Source organism: Tachyglossus aculeatus, chromosome X3, assembly GCF_015852505.1.
Source record: "Tachyglossus aculeatus isolate mTacAcu1 chromosome X3, mTacAcu1.pri, whole genome shotgun sequence".
NCBI classification, from domain to species: Eukaryota; Metazoa; Chordata; class Mammalia; order Monotremata; family Tachyglossidae; genus Tachyglossus; species Tachyglossus aculeatus.
This window is the reverse complement of record NC_052099.1, coordinates 33,128,874-33,152,011: the sequence shown is the minus strand read 5'-3', so window position 1 is coordinate 33,152,011 and position 23,138 is coordinate 33,128,874. Positions and strand designations below refer to the sequence as shown.

At 48.1% G+C, this 23,138-nt stretch overlaps 1 protein-coding gene across 2 annotated transcripts in view; it reads left to right on the top strand.

Annotated features, from left to right (window-relative positions):
* Nucleotides 1–431: 431 nt before the first annotated feature.
* Nucleotides 432–23,138, top strand: part of ANKS6 (ankyrin repeat and sterile alpha motif domain containing 6) — a 43,460-nt gene continuing 20,753 nt past the window's right edge. For both annotated transcript variants that reach the window (XM_038770477.1, XM_038770478.1), the window contains exons 1-9: nucleotides 432–739; nucleotides 3,654–4,156; nucleotides 8,197–8,241; nucleotides 9,859–10,063; nucleotides 10,219–10,325; nucleotides 12,580–12,728; nucleotides 14,610–14,820; nucleotides 18,375–18,424; nucleotides 18,499–18,702. In XM_038770477.1, the coding sequence (XP_038626405.1) occupies nucleotides 432–739; nucleotides 3,654–4,156; nucleotides 8,197–8,241; nucleotides 9,859–10,063; nucleotides 10,219–10,325; nucleotides 12,580–12,728; nucleotides 14,610–14,820; nucleotides 18,375–18,424; nucleotides 18,499–18,702 (1,782 nt within the window). The remainder of the gene's footprint in view (nucleotides 740–3,653; nucleotides 4,157–8,196; nucleotides 8,242–9,858; nucleotides 10,064–10,218; nucleotides 10,326–12,579; nucleotides 12,729–14,609; nucleotides 14,821–18,374; nucleotides 18,425–18,498; nucleotides 18,703–23,138) is intronic.

Here is a 23,138-nt window from a genome sequence, read left to right as displayed (position 1 = left end):
GGGGCGTGGCTTGAGAAAGGGCAGAGGTGATTGGCGGTCCACGGAGCGGGGGGCGTCGTCGTGAAGTGGCAGGGCGGGGGCGTGGCCTGGGAAAGAACGGAGGTGATTGGCCGGCGGCGCGGGGGCGTGGTCATGATGTGGCGGAGCGGGGGGGGGTGTGGCCTGGGAATGGACGCGGGTGATTGGCGGACGCCGGGGGGCGTGGTCACGATGTAGCGGAGCGGGGGGTGTGTGGCCTGGGAATGAACGCGGGTGATTGGCGGACGCCGGGGGGCGTGGTCATGATGTAGCCCTGCGGGGGGCGTGTCCTGGGAATGGACGGAGGCGATTGGCGGAGGGCGCAGGGGGCGTGGTCACAATGTAGCTCTGCGGGGGGGGCGTGTCGTGGGAATGGCCGGAGGCGGTGTGTCCGCGACGGGAGCGGGGCGCGGATGGGGGACGGGCCGCCCGCCGGGGCCGCGCAGCTCCTGCTCCGGGCCTGCGAGCGCGGGGACGCCGACGGGGCGCGGAACCTGCTGGACGCCGCCGCCACGGGGGGAGGAGGGTCCGGGGGGTCCGGGGGGTCCGGGGCAGGAGGGTCCTTGGGCGGGGTGGACTGCACGGACGAAGCCGGGAACAGCCCGCTGCAGCTGGCCGCCGCCGGGGGCTTCGAGCCGCTGCTGCGCTTCCTGCTCCGCCGGGGCGCCGCCGTCGACCGCCGCAACCACTACGGCTGGAGCCCCCTCATGCAGGCCGCCAGGTAACCCGCCCCCCTCCTCAATCAATCGATCGATCGATCGATCGTATTGATTGAGCGCTTACCGTGTGCAGAGCGCTTGGGAAGGACGAGTGGGCAACATAGAGAGACGGTCCCTACCCAACAGCGGGCTCACAGTCTAGAAGGGGGAGACGGAGAACAAAACCAAACATACGAACAAAATAAAATACATAGAATAGATATCATCATCATCATCATCAGTCGTATTTATTGAGCGCTTACTATGTGCAGAGCACTGGACTAAGCGCTTGGGAAGGACGAGTGGGCAACATAGAGAGACGGTCCCTCCCCAACAGCGGGCTCACAGTCTAGAAGGGGGAGACAGAGAACAGAACCAAACATACGAACAAAATAAAATACATAGAATAGATATCATCATCATCATCAATCGTATTTATTGAGCGCTTACTATGTGCAGAGCACTGGACTAAGCGCTTGGGAAGGACGAGTGGGCAGCATATAGAGACAGTCCCTACCCAACAGTGGGCTCACAGTCTAGAAGGGGGAGACAGAGAACAAAACCAAACATACGAACAAAATAAAATACATAGAATAGATATCATCATCATCATCATCATCAATCGTATTTATTGAGCGCTTACTATGTGCAGAGCACTGTGCTGAGCGCTTGGGAAGTACAAATTGGCAACATAGAGAGACAGTCCCTACCCAACAGCGGGCTCACAGTCTAGAAGGGGGAGACAGAGAACAAAACCAAACATACGAACAAAATAAAATACATAGAATAGATATCATCATCATCATCATCATCAATCGTATTTATTGAGCGCTTACTATGTGCAGAGCACTGTGCTGAGCGCTTGGGAAGTACAAATTGGCAACATAGAGAGACAGTCCCTACCCAACAGCGGGCTCACAGTCTAGAAGGGGGAGACAGAGAACAAAACCAAACATACGAACAAAATAAAATACATAGAATAGATATCATCATCATCATCATCATCAATCGTATTTATTGAGCGCTTACTATGTGCAGAGCACTGGACTAAGCGCTTGGGAAGGACGAGTGGGCAACATAGAGAGACGGTCCCTACCCAACAGCGGGCTCACAGTCTAGAAGGGGGAGACAGAGAACAAAACAAAACATACGAACAAAATAAAATACATAGAATAGATATCATCATCATCAATCGTATTTATTGAGCGCTTACTATGCGCAGAGCACTGGACTAAGCGCTTGGGAAGGACGAGTGGGCAGCATATAGAGACAGTCCCTACCCAACAGTGGGCTCACAGTCTAGAAGGGGGAGACGGAGAACAAAACCATGCGTACTAACAAAATAAAATAAATAGAATAGATATGTGCAAGATAAATAGAGTAATAAATCTGTACAAACATATATACCTATGTACAGGTGCTGTGGGGAAGGGAAGGAGGTAAGATGGGGGGATGGAGAGGGGGACGAGGGGGAGAGGAAGGAAGGGGCTCAGTGTGGGAAGGCCTCCTGGAGGAGGTGAGCTCTCAGCAGGGCCTTGAAGGGAGGAAGAGAGCTAGCTTGGCGGAGGGGCAGAGGGATTGGGGGCATTACAGGCCCGGGGGAGGACGTGGGCCGGGAGTCGACGGCGGGACAGGCGAGAACGAGGCCTAACGGTGAGGAGATTAGCGGTGGAGGAGCGGAGGGTGCGGGCTGGGCTGGAGAAGGACAGAAGGGAGGGGAGGTAGGAGGGGGCGAGGGGATGGACAGCCTGGAAGCCCAGGGTGAGGAGTTTCTGCCTGAAGCGCAGATTGATTGGTAGCCACCGGAGATTTTTGAGGAGGGGAGTAACATGCCCAGAGCGTTTCTGGACAAAGACAATCCGAGCAGCAGCATGAAGTATGGATTGAAGTGGGGAGAGACACGAGGATGGGAGATCAGAGAGAAGGCTGGTGCAGTAGTCCAGACGGGATAGGATGAGAGCTTGAACGAGCAGGGTAGCGGTTGGGATGGAGAGGAAAGGGCGGATCCTGGCAACGTTGCGGAGCTGAGACCGGCAGGTTTTGGTGACGGCTTGGATGTGAGGGGTGAATGAGAGAGCGGAGTCGAGGATGACACCAAGTTTGCGGGCTTGTGAGACGGGAAGGATGGTAGTGCCGTCAACAGAGATGGGAAAGTCAGGGAGAGGACAAGGTTTGGGAGGGAAGACAAGGAGCTCAGTCTTCGACATGTTGAGCTTTAGGTGGCGGGCGGACATCCAGATGGAGATGTCCTGAAGGCAGGAAGAGATGCGAGCCTGGAGGGAGGGGGAGAGAGCAGGGGCAGAGATGGAGATCTGGGGGTCATCAGCGTAGAGGTGATAGCTGAAGCCGTGGGAGCGAATGAGGTCACCAAGGGAGTGCGTGTAGATCGAGAATAGCAGGGGACCAAGCACTGAACCTTGGGGAACCCCCACAGTAAGAGGATGGGAGGGGGAGGAGGAGCCTGCAAAAGAGACTGAGAAAGAACGACCGGAGAGATAAGAGGAGAACCAGGAGAGGACGGAGTCTGTGAAGCCAAGGTCAGATAACATGTGGAGGAGAAGGGGGTGGGCCACAGTGTCGAAGGCAGCTGAGAGGTCGAGGAGGATCAGGACAGAGTATGAGCCGTTGGATTTGGCAAGCAGGAGGTCATTGGTGACCTTTGAGAGGGCAGTTTCCGTGGAATGCAGGGGACGGAAGCCAGACTGGAGGGGGTCGAGGAGAGAGTTGGTGTTGAGACATAGACATATTGATAACAGTCGTCTTCATCGGAATCATAGCCATAATAATAATAAGTCCCGTGGACCGACCTGATGACCTCGTGTCCCCCCCAGCGATTGAAACGGCCCTTGGCTCGTAGTGAGCGCTTAACAGATGCCATCATCATTATCGTTATCATTCACTGGATCGTCTCCCGGTGTCGTTTCCCCTCGCACTCAGGTTTGGGCATCTCAACGTGGTGCACTTACTGTTGGAGCACGGGGCCGACGTCAACGCCCAGAACCGGCTGGGAGCCAGCGTGCTCACCATGGCGTCCCGCGGGGGCCACGTCAGCGTGGTGAAGCTGTTGCTGGAGACGGGGGCGTTGGTGGACGGCCACGACCCCTCCTCTGGCGGCGCGGCCCGGGACGGCGGTCCCCCCGGCCCCCCGGACGTGACGGCCCTGATGACGGCCGCGCAGCACGGCCACGAAGCCGTCGTCCGCCTTCTGGTGGACTGGGGCGCGGACGCCAATTACAGCGCCGGGACTATGGGCTGGACCCCTCTGATGCTGGCCGCCCTTCACGGGAGAGTGAGCGTGGCCCAGCTGCTGGTGGACAAGGGGGCCGATCCCGACCACGTCGACGTGCTGGACAAAACCCCCTTCGAGATTGCCCTGGACTTCAAACAGAAAGACATGGTGGACTACCTGGATTCCCTGACCACGATTCGACCCAAAACCGGTATAAGCTCCCCCGGGGCTTACGTTCTCTGCTTAATACGCCGCGCCTGGGAGGTGCTCAATAAATACCACCCGGGGATGGAAAGAAAGGATAAAGTCTGGTCACCCCGTCGTCACCACGGGCCTTTATGACGTGCCTAGCGTGTGCCCGGCACTGCGTGCGATAAACGTTGGAGACGCGGGCCCTGCCTTCCTGGAGTTTATATTCATTTGTGTTGCCAATTTGTACTTCCCAAGCGCTTAGTACAGTGCACATAGTAAGCGCTCAATAAATATGATTGATTGATTGATTGATTCAGCCGTATTGAGCGCTTACTGTGTGCTGAGCATTGTACTAAGCACTTGGGAATAATGATGGCATTTGTTAAGCGCTTATTATGTGAACAGCACTGTTCTAAGCGCTGGGGAGGTTACAAGGGGATCAGGTTGTCCCATGGGGGGCTCGCAGTCTTAATCCCCCTTTTACAGATGAGGGAACTGAGGCACATGAGCGCTTACTGTGTGCTGAGCATTGTACTAAGCACTTGGGAATAATAACAATAATGATGGAATTTATTAAGCGCTTACTATGTGCACAGCACTGTTCTAAGCGCTGGGGAGGTTGCAGGGGGATCAGGTTGTCCCACGGGGGCTCACAGTCTTCATCTCCGTTTTACAGATGAGGGAACTGAGGCACAGAGAATAATAATAATAATGGTATTTTATTAATAATAATAATATGATGGTATTTGTTAAGTGCTTACTAGGTGCAAAGCCCTGTTCTAAGCGCTGGGGAGGTTACAAGGTAATCAGGTTGCCCCACGGGGGCCTCACAGTCTTGATTCCCATTTTACAGATGAGGTAACTGAGGCACAGAGGAGTTAAGTGACTTGCCCGAAGTCACACAGCTGACAATTGGCGGAGCCAGGATTTGAACCCCTGACCTCTGACTCCAGAGCCCAGGCTCTTTCCACTGAGCCACGCTGCTTCTCCTTTTATTAAGTGCTTACTCTGTGCAAAGCACTGTTCTAAGCGCTGGGGAGGTTACAAGGTGATCAGGTAGTCTCACGGGGGGCTCACGGTCAATTCCCATTTTACAGATGTGGTAACTGAGGCACAGGGAAGTGAAGTGACTTGCCCAAAGTCACCCAGCTGACAATTGGCGGAGCCGGGATTTGAACCCCTGACTTCTGACTCCAAAGCCCGGGCTCTTTTCCACTGAGCCACGAAATGGCCCGGTTTCATTTCGTGGGGGTTTTGGGGGGGCCCTGGGCCACCTCAGAGATTCAGGTCAGACTGGAAAGATCTTGAGTTGTTTTTGGGGGGCTCTGGTCCTTGTCGCAGGCTCGGCAAGCCGATCCGAGTTGCCCAGGATGGCTCCTGAGGGGGTCCTAGGGTAACTCCGGGCTTGCTCAGGGGGCTCCATAACACTCGTGGATGAGATTGTGCTTCCCGTCCCCCTTTGGGAAACACCCAGATTCCTCCCCCAGGCCAGAGTCAATCGTATTGAGCGCTTAGTGTGTGTAGAGCACTGCACTAAGCGCTTGGGAAGTCCAAGCTGGCGACATATAAAGATGGTCCCTACCCAACAATGGGCTCACAGTCTAGTAGAGAAGCAGCCGGGCTCAATGGAAAGAGCACCGGCTTTGGAGTCAGAGTTTAGACTGTGAGCCCACTGTTGGGTAGGGACTATCTCTATATGTTGCCAATTTGTACTTCCCAAGCGCTTAGTACAGTGCTCTGCACATAGTAAGCACTCAATAAATACGATTGATGATGATGATGATGGGTTCAAATCCCAGCTCTGCCAGCGGTCGGCTGCGTGACTTTGGGCAAGTCGCTTCACTTCTCCGGGCCTCAGTGTCCTCATCTGGAAAATGGGGATGAAGATTGTGAGCCCCCCGTGAAACAACCTGATCACCTTGGAACCTCCCCAGCGCTTAGAACGGTGCTTTGCACGTAGTAAGCGCTTAATAAGTGCCATCGGTGTTATCATCACCATCATCAATCGTATTTATTGAGCGCTTACTATGTGCAGAGCACTGTACTAAGCGCTTGGGAAGTACAAATTGGCAACATATAGAGACAGTCCCTACCCAACAGTGGGCTCACAGTCTGAAAGGGGGAGACAGGGAACAAAACAAAACAGGTGGACAGGTTTCAAGTCATCAGAATAAATAGAAATAAAGTTAGATGCAGGTCATTAACAAATTAAATAGAATAGTAAATATGGACAAGTAAAATAAATAGAGGAATAAATCTGTACAAACATATATGCAGGTGCTGTGGGGAGGGGAAGGAGGTAGGGCCGGGGGTGGGGATGGGAAGGAGGAGAGGGAAAAGGGGGCTCAGTCTGGGAAGGCCTCCCGGAGGAGATTCGCCGTGTCGTTGGGATGATCGTTGCCGGGCTACCCAGGAGATTCCCAAGCTCCATCTTCCAGGACTCCCAACTCCACTCCCACTTTCCTGGAATGGATTTTAGGGGGGTCAGATCAGCCGGGCTAGGAATCCCACAGGCCAACGGGCAGTTGAGTACTCAGCTTGCCTTTGAGCGTAATCGATTATTTTCATATTTCATCAGTCCATCATCTTGGGGACTTTTTGGGCAAAAACCAGCTTCCCTGTCGCTGAAGCTCTCTCACATTCAGACCTCAAAATCCTTGTCAGAAAGTGGCCAGTTTTTCATTCCCCTTCGTATCTTTCCTCCAAACTTAATCTCCCACACTGAGTCTAGTTTAGAAATTTGGCTTGTCAACCTGTTCTTTCAAGGCAAACCGCCGTGACTTCTGGTTACATCGAGGTGAGAAGCAGCGTGGCTCACTGGAAAGAGCCCGGGCTTTGGAGTCAGAGGTCATGGGTTCAAGTCCCGGCTCCGCCACTTGTCAGCTGGGTGACTTTGGGCAAGTCACTTCACTTCTCTGAGCCTCAGTTGCCTCATCTGTAAAATGGGGATTAAGACTGTGAGCCCCACGTGGGACAACCTGATCACCTTGTAACCTCCCCAGTGCTTAGAACAGTGCTTTGCACATAGTAAGCGCTTAATAAATGCCATTATTATTATTATTATTATTATTATTATTATTATTATTATGGGTTCAAATCCCGGCTCCGCCAATTGTCAGCTGTGTGACTTCGGGCAAGTCACTTAACTTCTCTGTGCCTCAGGTCCCTCATCTGTAAAATGGGGGTTAAGACCGTGAGCCCCACGTGGGACAACCTGATCCCCTTGTAACCTCCCCAGTGCTTAGAACAGTGCTTCTAGACTGTGAGCCCACTGTTGAGTAGGGACCGTCTCTATATGTTGCCAACTTGTACTTCCCAAGCGCTTAGTACAGTGTTCTGCACACAGTAAGCACTCAATAAATACGATTGAACGAATGCTTTGCATATAGTAAGCGCTTAATAAATGCCATTATTATTATCTTGGCTAGGTTGTGTCTTCTGAAGATGTCTGCATAGAAGGTTGTCCTGTAATCAATCAATCAGTTGTATTTATTGAGCGCTTACTGTGTTGTTGCTCCTTTTTATAAGTAGGTGCCAGCGCTCTGGGGAACCCTTCAAGGCCCTACTGAGAGCCCACCTCCTCCAGGAGGCCTTCCCAGACTGAGCCCCTTCCTTTCTCTCCCCCTCTTCCCCCTCTCCATCCCCCCATCTTACCTCCTTCCCTTCCCCACAGCACCTGTATATATGTATATATGTTTGTACATATTTATTACTCTATTTATTTATCTTGTATATATCTATTCTATTTATTTTATTTTGTTAGTATGTTTGGTTTTTTTCTGTGTCCCCCTTCTAGACTGTGAGCCCGCTGTTGGGTAGGGACTGTCTCTATGTGTTGCCGACTTGTACTTCCCAAGCGCTTAGTAAAGTGCTCTGCATACAGTAAGCGCTCAATAAATACGATTGATTGATTGATTGATTGGTCCAAACCCCAAACCACCGAGTGCAGAGCTTCTCGGGGCCCAGGGTTTGGAACACAGTCCAAAGGAGGTTTTTTTTTTTGTTGTAACAAATGGTTCTGAAGCTAAAGCCTGTGATCTTAACTTGATGTTCCCTCAGATGAAGAGAAAAGGCGGCCTGATATTTTTCACGCTTTGAAAATGGGTAAGTTCTGGGAAAAAAAAATGTATTTGGAGATGTGTACAGCATACGACCCCCTCCCCAATTAATTTGGGTTCTCGGCTGTAACAGGGCTGAAGAGAGGGTCTGAACTCCTTGGACCCCATCTTGTCTCAAGGAGGGGAAGCGTTTTCTGGGCTCTTCCATTCACCTTCACGTTCATATAAATTATATATTATAAATCATTTATTCATTCATATTGACGTCTGTTTCTCCCTCTGGACTGCAAGCTCGTTAGGGGCGGGGAGTATGTCTGCTACTTCTTTTGTATTGTATTCTCCCCCAATGCTTGGCGCCGTGCTCAATAAATAAGTAATAAATATGTAAATGAATAAATAAATAAGTAAATATATTTTATTTATTTTATTTTTTGTATTTACATTAAATAAATATACTTTTATTTATATAACATGATATTATTCATATAATATAATTTATATGATATGAATTATATTATGGTAAAATAATATAATGTATGATGCTATGCTTGTGATATATACAATCTACCATATATAATAGATATGATATAATTATAGAATAATTATAGGATGATTATATAGTATGCTAATATATTATAAATATATAATAAGTAATATATAATATAGACTGTATATTCATATAATATAATATATTTTATATATTCACTTATTTTCCATTCATTTATATATGTATCTGTATATATCTATATATCTATCTATGCATATAGATAGATATATAGATATATACAGATATATATATGCCAGCTTTCTGTGTGCTACCTAAGAAGGTTGGACACAGGCCTTGTCCCGCATGGGGCTCACAGTCTAAATAGTAGGGAGAAAATAGTAGGGAGAACAGGTATTGAATCCCCATTTTGCAGATTAGGAAACTGAGGCACAGCAAAGTTAAGTTAATAGTAGGGAGAAAATAGTAGGGAGAACAGGTATTGAATCTCCATTTTGCAGATTAGGAAACTGAGGCACAGCAAAGTTAAGTTTGTTACGGTATTTGTTAAGCGGTTACAGTGTGACCGGCACTGTCCTAAATAAGTACATGAATGCGTAAAGAAATAAATACATAAATGAATAAATAAATATGTAAATACATACTTAAGAATAAAATACGTAAATACGTAGTCAGTGCTCAAGAAATATGATGGATTGATATGAGGTGGATTTTCCAAGGGTCTTTCTCAGGCCTCGAAGGCCTCTGCCGACCGGAACAGAATATGCCTTCGGAGGTAAATCCGATTGATAATTCTTGTCTAGTTATTGGATTTCCATTATTTTCAGAGATTGGGCCTTCTCGGGTTATAGGGGAGGAACTCGGGCCCAGAGAGATGTAAGTGCCTTGTGGGCAGGGAATGTGTCAGTTATACCGTACTCTCCCAACCGCTTAATATGCTCTGCGCACGGTAAGCGCTCAATAAATATGATGGACTGACTGACTGATATTAACATGATTTCGTTAAGTCACCCAAAGAGAGATGCCTTCATTAACACTCTGCCTCAGGGATGAATCATTAAATGAAATCGGTGTACTTTGGAGGAGCCCCTTTGAGTTTAGCCCTTTCGATTCCTCCCCGAAAAAGCCGTGACCGGTTGCCTCACTCTGCTGTCCCAGGAAACTTTCAGCTCGTCAAGGAGATCGCCGACGAAGACGCGAACCAAGTGAACATCATCAATGCCGACGGGGCCTCTCCCCTGATGTTTGCCGCCGTCACGGGCCAGCTGACGCTCGTCCAGCTCCTCGTGGAAAGAGACGCGGATATCGATAAGCAGGACAACGTGCACGGGTGGACGGCACTAATGCAGGCCACCTACCACGGGTAATTGTTTCGGAGGGGACGGGCACGGTTCCCGAGCATCGGTTATCGCTTTTCTTCTTAAACCCTCAACGGGCAGAGTGATTCCCGGTTTACCGCCGCACGTTTTCCGAAATGTAAACGGACACGGCTAAGTTGCTTTTCTTTTTACCCTCAAGAAATAAGGAAGTTGTTACGTATTTGCTAAACCAAGGAGCCGATGTCAGTCTTCGAGCAAAAAACGGATATACGGCCTTTGACCTAGTGATGCTGCTGAATGATCCTGGTATGGCATTTCGTAGATTTGTTCGTTCAGTCGTATTTATTGAGCGCTTACTGTGTGCACAGCACTGTGCTAAAGCTTCCATAATCAGATGTCGTGTTTCTGCGGAGCTGTGTCGTTTGTGTAGCTTTCTCTGCTATAAGGCAGAGAATAATCTTGTTTGCACTTCGGTATTGTTATTAACAATGTTGATAGTAACGGCAAGAATAATAATAATGGTATTTGTTAAGCACTTTTTATGTGCCGGGTAGAATCAGCCGGGATAGTCTTGTTTGCAGTTCGGTATTGTTATTAACAATGACGATAGTAACAGTAAGAATAATAATAATGGTATTTGTTAAGCACTTTTTATGTGCCGGGTAGAATCAGCTTAATGAGTTTGGACACAGTTCTTGTCTCCCTCTAAATAGTAGGGAGAACAGGTATTGAATCCCCATTTTGCAGATTAGGAAACTGAGGCGCAGCAAAGTTAAGTTTGTTTGTTATGGTATTTGTTAAGCGGTTACGCTGGGCCAGGCACTGTCCTGAGCTCTGGGATAGATTCAAGCTAATCAGGTTGGACACAGTCCCTGTCCCCCATGGAGCTCACATTCTTAATCCCCATTTTACAGATGAGGTAAATGAGGCGCAGAGAAGTGAAGTGGCTTGCCCAGGGTCCCACAGCAGACAAGTGGCGGAGCCGGGATTAGAATCCAAGTCCTCTGACTCCCGGGCCTGGGCTCTTTCCACTAGGCCATGCTGCTTGATGAAGGAGATGGGGAAGACTATATATATAGAAAGAGAGAGAGACTTCAGGGAAGCAGTGTAGCTCAGTGGAAAGAGCCCGGGCTTTGGAGTCAGAGGTCATGGGTTCAAATCCCGACTCCGCCAATTGTCAGCTGTGTGACTTTGGGCAAGTCACTTAACTTCTCTGTGCCTCAGGTCCCTCATCTGGAAAATGGGGTTTAAGACTGTGAGCCCCCCATGGGACAACCTGATCACCTTGTAACCTCCCAGCGCTTAGAACAGTGCTTTGCACATAGTAAGTGCTTAATAAATCATCATCATCATCATCAATTGTATTTATTGAGCGCTTACTATGTGCAGAGCACTGTACTAAGCGCTTGGGAAGTACAAATTGGCAACATATATATATAGAAATGCCATTATTATTATTATATCTATATATATACATATATATAGATAGATTTAGAGAGTGAGAGAGAGGGGAAGAAAGCAGTTCTTTCTGTTGGTAGATCCATGAGAGTTGAAGTGAAGCCATATATATATATATAGATATATTTATATAGAGAGAGAGAGAGAGAGAGAAGGAGGGAGGAAGAAAGCAGTTTTTCTGTTGGTAGATCCATGGGAGTTGAAGTGAAGCCATATATATATATAGAGAGAGAGAGAGATATTTATATGTCTGTAGAGAGAGAGAGAAGAGAAGAAAGCAGTTCTTTCTGTTGGTAGATCCATGGGAGTTGAAGTGAAGCCATATATATAGATAGATATATTTAGAGAGAGAGAGAGAGAGGAAGAAAGCAGTTCTTTCTGTTGGTAGATCCATGGGAGTTGAAGTGAAGCCATATATATATATATAGATATATTTATATATAGAGAGAGAGAAGGAGGGAGGAAGAAAGCAGTTCTTTCTGTTGGTAGATCCATGGGAGTTGAAGTGAAGCCATATATATATATAGATATATTTATATGTCTATAGAGAGAGAGAGAAGAGAAGAAAGCAGTTCTTTCTGTTGGTAGATCCCTGGGGGTTGAAGTGAAGCCATATATATAGATATATTTAGAAAGAGAGAGAGAGAGAGAGAGGAAGAAAGCAGTTCTTTCTGTTGGTAGATCCATGGGAGTTGAAGTGAAGCCATATAGGTAGATATATTTATATATATATATATATATATAGAGAGAGAGAGAGAGAGAGAGAGAGGAAGAAAGCAGTTCTTTCTGTTGGTAGATCCATGGGAGTTGAAGTGAAGCCAGATTGTCAGATTTTCAGTGGGACCAGAGAGAGGTTGGGTGGGGAACCGTGCAGTGGTGGCAATATAGATGTTGCTACCAGTCGGAAGGAGGTAGGAACACATCTGTAGAAGAGGGTAAGGGGGAGAACGTCTTTGGTAAAATGTGTGCGTCATGGGTAGGGGGTTGCTTCCTCTCTACGTTTGCTGAGAGGATTGGGGGAGTATTGCTGACCCTTTGGGAGTCCGGATGGGAGAAGGGAACTCGGCATTTGTTGGTGAAATTCCTCCGTTTGTTTTTGCAGATACAGAACTGGTACGGTTGCTGGCATCCGCCTGTATGCAAGTCAACAAAGTCAAGGGCAAGCAGAAATGCCAGTCGACTTTGACTCGTTCCAGGAGTAGACAGTCCTTAAGTGCCCCGATATTACCTGATGACAAGGGAGGTTTGAAGGTATTCCATCGTTTTTATGCCTGAGAATGAGGCTCGTCCCTCTAGACTGTAAGCTCATTGTGGACGGGGAATGTGTCTGCTTATTGTTGAATTGTAATAAGTATAATAATAAAAGTTACGGTACTTGTTAAGCGCTTACTACATACCAACCACTGTTCTGAGCTCTGGAGTAAATGCAAGTTAACCTAGAGAAGCAGTGTGGATCAGTGGAAAGAGCTCGGGCTTTGGAATCAGAGGTCATGGGTTCAAATTCCGGCTCCCCCAATTGTCAGCTGTGTGACTTTGGGCAAGTCACTTCGCTTCTCCGGGCCTCAGTTACCTCATCTGTAAAATGGGGTTGAAGACCGTGAGCCCCCCGTGGGGCAACCTGATCACCTTGTAACCTCCCCAGCGCTTAGAACAGTGCTTTGCACATAGTAAGCACTTAATAAATGCCATCATTATTATTATAAGCGCTTAGTACAGTGCTCTGCACACAGTAAGCGCTCAATAAATATGACTGAATGAATGAATGAATGGTTTGACACAGTCCTTGTCCCACACGGGGTTCACACTCTTCATTCACTCGAGTTGATTAATCATGTTGATTAATCTTAATCAACTCTTGGGAGAATTGTACTCTCCCAAGCGCTTAGTACAGTGCTGTGCACAAAGTAAACACTCAGTAAATATGATTGAAAGAATTGGAAGAATGAATAAATTTGGCCTGGTAGATCTTTGGTTTTAAAAGCCTGTTGTGGGTTCCTTTTTTTTTTTTTTAATTGTATGTAAAGTGCTCCGTAAATATGTATATATGTTTGTACATATTTATTACTCTATTTATTTTACTTGTACATATCTATTCTATTTATTTTATTTTGTTAATATGTTTTGTTGTCTGTCTCCCCCTTCGAGACTGTGAGCCCGCTGTTGGGTAGGGACCGTCTCTAGATGTTGCCAACTTGGACTTCCCAAGCGCTTAGTCCAGTGCTCTGCCCACAGTAAGCGCTCAATAAATGCGATTGAATGAATGAATGAATGAAGTGCTACTACGTGTCAGCAATGTACTAAAGTGCTGGAGTAGACACAAGATAATCTAGTTGGATGCAGTCCCTGTCCCACATGGGGCTCACAGTTTAATCCCCATTTTGCAGATGAAGTAACTGAGGCCAAGAAAAGTGAGGTGACTTGCCCAAAGTCACACAGCAGACAAGCGGAGAGCCGGGATTAGAACGCAGGTCCTTCTGATTTCCAGGCCCGGGCTCTATCCAACAGGCCACGCTGCTTCTCACACCAGTACCATAAAAACAGAGAATTAAGAGAAAGAGTACTAATGAGGAGCAGCATGGCTCAGTGGAAAGAGCACGGACTTAAGAGTCAGAGGTCATGGGTTCTAATCCCGCTCCGTCGCTTGTCAGCTGTGTGACTTTGGTCAAGTCACTTAACTTCTCTGAGCCTCAGTTACCTCATTTGTAAAATGGGGATTAAGACTATAAGCCCCCCGTGGGACAACCTGATCACCTTGTATCCCCCCCAGCGCTTAGAACCGTGCTTCTCACATAGTAAGCGCTTAACAAATGCCATCGTTATTAAATAAAGATAATTTCCCATAAGAACTCAGGCATCTTAAGCACTTCCCGGCTCTGCCGCTTATCAGTTGTGTGACTTTGGGCAAGTTACTTAACTTCTCTGTGCCTCAGTTCCCTCATCTGTAAAATGGGGATTAAGACTGTGAGCCCCGCCGTGGGACAACCTGATCACCTTGTGTTCCCCCCAGTGCTTAGAACAGTGCTTTGCACATAGTAAGCGCGTGATAAGTGCCATCATCATTATCATTATAGCACAGTGATTATCACCATCATAATTAGTATGATCAGAACCTGTCTGGTGTTCCCTTCCCAGTCATGGTGGAATAGGATGTCCAATCGATTCCGCAACCTGAAGCTGACGCAGACGTTGCACCGTGGGTTTTCCAGTAATCAGCCCGGACCCTTTCCTGGTGAGTCCGAGCCTGTCTTGGACTCCACGATGAGAGCCTTCTCCAAGGAGGGAACGGGTCACTTCGCAAGCCCGGATTCCGCCGTCCCCGGAACCACCAAAAGCAAAGAGAATGGTAAAGATAAAGCCGTTTCTGTCCCGGAAAAATCACTCTGTCTTTCTTCATTCGTTCAATCGTATTTATTGAGCGCTTACTGTGTGTAGAGCACCGTACTAAGCACTTGGGAAGTCCAAGTTGGCAACATATATTTATTTTACTTGTACATATCCATTCTATTTTATTTTGGTAGTATGTTTGGTTTTGTTCTCTGTCTCCCCCTTTTAGACTGTGAGCCCACTGTTGGGTAGGGACTGTCTCTAGATGTTGCCAACTTGTACTTCCCAAGCGCTTAGTACAGTGCTCTGCACACAGTAAGCGCTCAATAAATACGATTGATGATGATATAGAGACGGTCCCTACCCAACACGGGCTCACAGTCTAGAAGGGGGAGACAGACAACAAAACGAAACATGTGGACGGGTGTCAAGTCGTCAGAATTAAAGCTAAATGCACATCATTAAGAAAATAAATAGAATAGTAAATATGGACAAGTAAAATAGAGTGATAAATCTGTACAAACATATATACAGGTGCTGTGGGAAGGGGAAGGAGGTAAGGCGGAGGGGATGGGGAGAAGGAGAGGAAAAAGGGGGCTCAGTCTGGGAAGGTTTCTTGTCAAATCCCCAAATCCTGCCGCCCGAAGCAGGTCTTCACATCCAGTCAGTGGGTTTGAGAGATGGCTTCAGATTAGAAAGCGAAGCCCGAGGCTTTGCATTCGTTAACGGGATCTAAAAATAAAGGCCGAAATTAATTTCAAAACAGATTAGGGTTTAACGAGAAGTGCACCTTAGAGAAATTCAGCGTTTGATTGGATTAGGGCAAAACAAAAAAAGCTACCGTTATCGCGGTTCAGTTTCATTATCGAGAGCTCCGTGCCTCGGGCAGCAAAATTGTCTGTTTAAATTGTCCGTCATAGAGGGTAGTCGCCTGTTGAGCGCGGTGGCCGTGAAGCACGTAAAAACCAAAGGACCAGCTAAATCGATTTGAATTTGGAAGTGTAAAGTTTTAATGAGATTAATTTTTAATACCTTCTTCCTCTGGAGAGATTGGGTGTAGAGCCTGGGGCCTGGGAGTCCAAAGAACCTGGGTTCGAATCCCGGCCCTGCCACTTGCTCCTGGGTGACCTTAGGCAAGTCACTTTACGTCTCTGGGCCTCACTTCCCTCATCTGTAAAACGGGGATTAAGATCGTGGGCCCCACATGGGACGTGGACTGAATTTATTTGTGTGAATTCACCCCAGATTTTAGGACAGTGCCTAAAGTTAGTGCTTAACAAATTCCACAAATACCACAATAATAATTTTAATAATGATGATGGTATTTGTTAAGCACTTACTATGTGCAAAGCACTGTTCTAAGCGCTGGGGGGTGATCAGGTTGTCCCATGGGGGGGCTCACAGTCTTAATCCCCATTTTACAGATGAGGGCTCAGAGAAGTTAAGCGACCTGCCCAAAGTCACACAGCTGACAAGCGGCGGAGTCGGGATTTGAACCCATGACCTCTGACTCCAAAGCCCGGGCTAGAGCCATGCTGGTTCGCTAAATGATTACCTCAGTGATTTAAAACACGAAAGGAAAACATGCTCTAAGGAAAGCATTCCTGAGGCGCGGATATCCTGCTTTACGCTTGTGTTCTGGGCACATGGGATTTTTTAGTGTCAATCATTCAATCGTATTTACTGAGTATTTAATAATAAAGATGGCATTTGTTAAGCGCTTACTATGTGCGAAGCACTGTTCTAAGCGCTGGGGGGGGATACAAGGTGATCAGGTTGGCCCATGTGGGGCTCACAGTCTTAATCCCCATTTTACAGATGAGGTCACTGAGTTTCAGAGAAATGAAGTGACTTGCCCAAGGTCACACAGCAGACGTGGCGGAGCCAGGATTAGAACCCATGACCTCTGACTCCCAAGCCCGGGTTCTTTCAACTGAGCCACGCTGCTTCTCTACTGGCTCTAATCCCAGCTCCGCCATTTGTCTGCTGTGTTACCTTGGGTAAGTCACTTCACTTCTCTGGTCCTCAGTTACCTCATCTGTAAAACAGGACTTAAGACTGTGAGCCCCACGTGGGACAACCTGACCACCTTGTATCTCCCCCAGTGCTTAGAACAGTGCTTGGCACATAGTAAGCGCTTAACAAATACCATAATCATTATTTAGAGCACTGAAGTGAGCACTTGGGAGAGTAATTCAGTATTGGTAGACACGTTCCCTGCCCTCAGTGAGCGTACAGTCTAGAGGGGAACACAGACATTCACGTAAATGAATACATTGTGGGAATTCATTCATTCAATCGTATTTATTGAGCACTTAATGTGTGCAGAGCACTGTACTAAGCGCTTGGGAAGTACAAGTTGGCAATATATAGATACGGTCCCTACCCAACAGTGGGCTCACAGTCTAGAAATGTACAGAAGTACAGAATGTACAGAAGTGCTGTGGTCCTGGGGGCAAGGGTGGTGAATAAAGGGAGCAAATAATAATAATGATGGCATTTATTAAGCGTTTACTATGTACAAAGCACTGTTCTAACCGCTGGGGAGATTCCAAGGTGATCAGGTTGTCCCACGGGGGCTCACAGTCTTAATCCCCATTTTTACAGATGAGGTCACTGAGGCCCAGAGAAGTGAAGTGACTTGCCCAAAGTCACACAGCTGACAATTGGCGGAGCCGGGATTTGAACCCATGACCTCTGACTCCAAAGCCCGTGCTATTTCCCCTGAGCCACGCGCAGTAGAAAACACTGTTCTAAGCGCTGGGGAGGTTACATGGTGATCAGGTTGTCCCACGGGGGGCTCACAGTCTTAATCCCCATTTTTACAGATGAGGTCACTGAGGCCTAGAGAAGTGAAGTGACTTGCCCAAAGTCACACAGCTGACAAGTGGCGGAGCCGGGATTTGAACCCATGACCTCTGACTCCAAAGCCCGGGCTCTTTCCACTGAGCCATCTCCCCGTTTTAGAACTCCCCCTTTTAGACTGTGAGCCCACTGTTGGGGAGGGACTGTCTCTATATGTTGCCAACTTGTACTTCCCAAGCGCTTCGTACAGTGCTCTGCACACAGTAAGCGCTCAATAAATACGATTGGTGATGAAGATGATGATGATGCTCAGTACAAAGCACTGTTCTAAGCGCTGGGGAGGTTACAAGGTGATCAGGTTGTCCCACGGGGGGCTCACAGTCCTCATCCCCATTTTTGCAGAGGCCCAGAGAAGTGAAGCGACTTGGCCAACGTCACCCAGCTGACAAGTGGCGGAGCCGGGATCTGAACCCATGATCTCTGACTCCCCCTTTTAGACTGTGAGCCCACTGTTGGGTAGGGACTGTCTCCATATATTGCCAATTTGTACTTCCCAAGCGCTTAGTACAGTGCTCTGCACATAGTAAGCGCTCAATAAATACGATTGATGATGATGACTCCAAAGCCCGGGCTCTTTCCACTGAGCCACACTGCTTCCCAGGGTGACGCAGAAGGGAGGGGGAGAAGAGGAAAGGAGGGTTTAGTCAGGGAAGGCTTCTTGGAGGAGACGACGGGCCTTCAATAACGAGTGTCCGATCTGCTTTTCAGGGCCTAGCGCCTTGAGAGCCGACAAAGAAGACACCCTGCTGACGACCATGGTGAGAAAATCCAGCCTGTTCCCCGTTCTTCCCTCCTAAGGCGGCCGTTTTCCTGAAGGTCTTGTCTCTTTCAGTTACGAAACGGAGCTCCTTTCACCAGACTCCCCAGCGATAAGCTGAAAGCCGTCATTCCCCCGTTCTTACCGCCTTCCAACTTTGAGCTCGGACACTCGGACCGGACGAGGGCGAACAGAGAGGGCAAGGCTGAACCAGCGAAGACGGCATTGCCCCAGAGAGGGGCTAAGCCCCTCCCGAACAGCCGGGGCAACTCAGACTCGGTGAGTTCCTCGGCCGTACCACCAAATAATAATAATAATAATGATGATGGCATTTGTTAAGCTCTTACTACGTGCCAAGCACTGTTCTAAGCGCTGGGGGGATACAAGGCAATCAGGTAATCACAGTCTTCATCCCCATTTCACAGACGAGGGAACTGAGGCACAGAGAAATGAAGTGACATGCCCAAAGCCACCCAGCTGACAAGTGGCGGAGCCAGGATTAGAACCCAGCACCTCTGACACCCAAGCCCAGGCTCTTGCCACTGAGTCACGCTGCTTTTCTTACTATGTTCCCAGCAATGGGGTAGATACAAGGTGATCAGGTTGTCCCACGTGGGGCTCACAGTCTTAATCCCCATTTTACAGATGAGGGAACTGGGGCACAGAGAAATTAAGTGATTTGCCCAAAGTCACACAGCTGACAAGTGGTGGAGCCGGGATTAGAACCCACGACCTCTGATTCCCAAGCCCGGATGAGCCATGCTGCTTCTCTATAATAATGGCATTTGTTAAGCGCTTACTATGTGCAAAGCACTGTTCTAAGTGCTAGGGAGGATACAAGATGATCAGGTTGTCCCACGTGGGGCTCACAGTCTTCATCCCCATTTTACAGATCAGGTCACTGAGGCACAGAGAAGTCAAGTGACTTGCCCAAAGTCACCCAGCTGACAGTTGGCAGAGCCGGGATTTGAACCCGTGACCTCTGACTCCCAAGCCTGTGCTCTTTCCATTGAGGCACGCTGCTGTTGGGTGTTACCGCCTTCAGTCGGTCAGTTGGTATTTATTGAGCGCTTACGGTCTGAAGAGCACTGGCCTAAGCGCTCGGGAGTGTCCAGTACAATAGAATTGGTAATAATAATAATAACGATGGTATTTGTTAAGCGCTTACTATGTGCAAAGCACTGTTCTAAGCGCTGGGGGGATACAAGGTGATCAAGTTGTCCCACGGGGGGCTCACAGTTTTAATCCCCATTTTCCAGATGAGGGAACTGAGGCACAGAGAAGTTAAGTGACTTGCCCACAGTCACACAACTGACAATTGGCAGAGCCGGGATTTGAACCCATGGTGTCTGACTCCAAAGCCCGGGCTCTTTCCACTGAGCCACGCTGCTGCCCTTAATAATAATATAATAATGGCGTTTATTAAGCACTTACTCAGCAAAGCGCTGTTCTAAGCGCTGAGGAAGTTACAAGGTGATCAGGTTGTCCCACGGGGGGCTCGCAGTCTTCATCCCCATTTTCCAGATGAGGGAACTGAGGCCCAGAGAAGTGAAGTGACTTGCCTTAAGTCACACAGCTGACAATTGGCAGAGCCGGGATTTGAACCCATGACCTCTGACTCCAAAGCCCGGGCTCTTTCCACGGAGCCACGCTGCTTCTCTTAAGCGGTTTACAATCTTGTGGGAAGATGTAAATAAGTCATCCTGGCCTCACATACGTGCTAATCCCTCGATTGAAGGAGAAACATGGAGGGCAGGAAATTTGCTAATTATTATATTTGTTAAACGCTTACTATGCGTCAAGCACTATTTTAAGCACTGGGGTAGATGCAAGGTCATCACATCGGACACAATCCCTGCCCCACATAGGATTCACAGCCGAAGAAGTGGGGAGGACCGGGATTGAATCCCCATTTTACAGGTGAGGAAACTGAGGCACGACCGGGATTGAATCCCCATTTTGCAGGTGAGGAAACTGAGGCTCAGAGAAGTTAAAAGGTCCGAGGTCACACAGTAAATAGGAAGCAGGGGCGGGATTCGTGGCTCAGCGGAAAGAGCCCGGGCTTTGGAGTCAGAGGTCATGGGTTCGAACCCCGGCTCCGCCACATGTCTGCTGTGTGATCTTGGGCAAGTCACTTAACTTCTCTGAGCCTCAGTTCCCTCATCTGGAAAATGGGGATGAAGACTGTGAGCCCCACGTGGGGCAACCTGATCACCCTGTATCCTCCCCAGCACTTAGAACAGTGCTTTGCACATAGTAAGCGCTTAACAAATGCCAATTATTATTATTATTATTATTATTATATTAGAACCAGGTCTTCTCACTCCCACTCCAGTGCTCTTTCCACTAGGCCAAACTGCTCCTCTGGTCGTTTGGCGGGGATTTCTCATAAACGGTTCGGTTTCCCAGAGCGAGGTGGCCGTCCGCTTTCTGAAGTCTGGGATGCAAGAAAATAGAAATGATTCCCGTCGATTGGAATTTCTGATCTGTGAGGGACTCCCCTCCGTTGCGCCCAAGGAGCGTTACGTAGCTCTTCCTGTCTGTTCGGGATAATTTGCACAAATATTTAAAATTGCATCGAGGTGCAATTAGGCAGAAATTAGTTCCACCATGCATTAGTGATCTCTTGAAAGCTAATTGGGCAGTAAAATGGGAAGTATGTTCTGAAATGTTAACACCGTCTTTTTATTCCAAGTATTGTTCCGAAAGATTTAATCCCGATCTTCCCGCTTCTGTTCGGAGCAGCGTTGCTTAGTGGATAGAGCACGGGCCTGGGAATCAGAAGGACCTGCGTTTTAATTCCGGCTCCACCTCTTTCTGCTGTGTGACCTTGGGCAAATCACTGAACTTTTCTGTGCCTCAGAAACCTCATCTGTAAAATGGGGATTAAGACCGTGGTTCCCCACGTGGGGCATGGACCATGTCCAACCTGATCTTGTAGACTGTGAGCCCGCTGTTGGGTAGGGACCATCTCTATATGTTGCCAACTTGTACTTCCCAAGCGCTTAGTACAGTGCTGTGCACACAGTAAGCGCTCAATGAATGAATGAATGAATGATCAGCTTGTATCTACCGCAGCGTTTAGTACAGTGCCTGGCAGATAGTAAGCGCATACCAAATGCCATTTCAAAAAATGTGGTGGGAAGTAGCGCGGTTATAAGTGGTTAGTGTAGTTCGTTCCCAGGCGCGTTTCCTAAACCATTTTCGAACTTTCAGTGGGACGGAATTGAAATTTGGGCAGACTCAAGCCAATTTGGTTTGAAACCACCAACAAAGTCTGGTAGAAAAGCGGTCCAGTTCATCAGGCCTCTGAAGCTTTTTAAGGCTGATTTGACCTTTCTGTAAATACAGAGAGCTCCCTGGCTTCCTTGGTCTTGAACTTTAATAACGGGCTTAATTGTTAAAAAGCATTTTAACCTGGCTGTGCCCTGAGGTCTCCGAAGCTTGGCAAGTTGGGGTGTAAATCAGCGGCCTGTGACGGGATTAACCATCGCCTAGTAGAGATGGAACGGACGTTGTTACTGGTTCACTAGGATGGAGGGGAGTTATTTTTTGACCACGTGTAAGCAGGAAACAGTCCGTGGCATTGTCCCTTTGCTACGGTCCCGGGTCTTCCCGAAGGATTGTCATGGATTTTGGGGGGCCGTGGGGGGAGATGCTTAGGAAAACGGCATCCGTCAATCAATTCAGGGTATTTATTGAGTGAGTTTCTGTGTGCGGAGCACTGAACTAAGCACTTGGAGGAGTATAATACAACAGAGCTGGTAGAAAAGTTCTCTGCCTTCAGTGCGTTTGCAATCCAGATGGGGAGACAGGCGTTACTATAAATGAAAAAATTCATAATATGTAATTTATAGACATGTACATGAGTGCTGTGGAGATGAGGGAGGGGCGAATACTAAATGTCACAGATCCAAGTGCATAATTGACACAGGATGGGGAGGGAGCTGGAGAAAGAGGGCTTAAGCGGGGAAGGCCTCTCGGAGGAGGTGTGATCTGATCTATTCACAAGCTGGTAGCAGGCAGGAGCCCACCCTGATCCAAGCACTGTTTTAAGCACTGGGGTAGGTACAAATTAATCAGATTGGACACTGCCCCCATCCCACTGGGGGCTACCAGTCTTAATCCCCATTTTGCAGATGAGGGAACTGAGGCTTAGTGAAGCTAAGTGACCTACCCAAATTTACGCAGCAGACACGCGGCCGAGCCGGGGTTAGAACCCAGGTCCTTCTGGCCCATGCTCCCTCTATTAAGCCACTCTGCTCATTAGAGAAGCGGTGTGGCTCAGTGGAAAGAGCATGGGCTTTGGAGTCAGAGATCATGGGTTCAAATCCTGGCTCCGCCACGTGTCAGCTGTGTGACTTTGGGCAAGTCACTTCTCTGAGCCTCAGTTCCCTCGTCTGCAAAATGGGGATTAAGACTGTGAACCCCCCATGGGACAACCTGATCACCTTGTAACCTCCCCAGCGCTTAGAACAGTTCTTTGCACATAGGAAGCACTTAATAAATGCCATTATTATTATTATTAGTGAGCAGAGCACTATACTAAGTGCTTGGGAGAGTACAACGGAGTTGGTAGACATGTTTCCTGTGCAAAAGGAGTTTAGTCTAGAGGAGTACAAATCGGTAGACACAATTCTTGCCCTTAAAGAGCTTAAATCGTTACATACTATTTCTTAGGAACTTGCAGGAGTGAACAACCTCAGAGGGAGTCA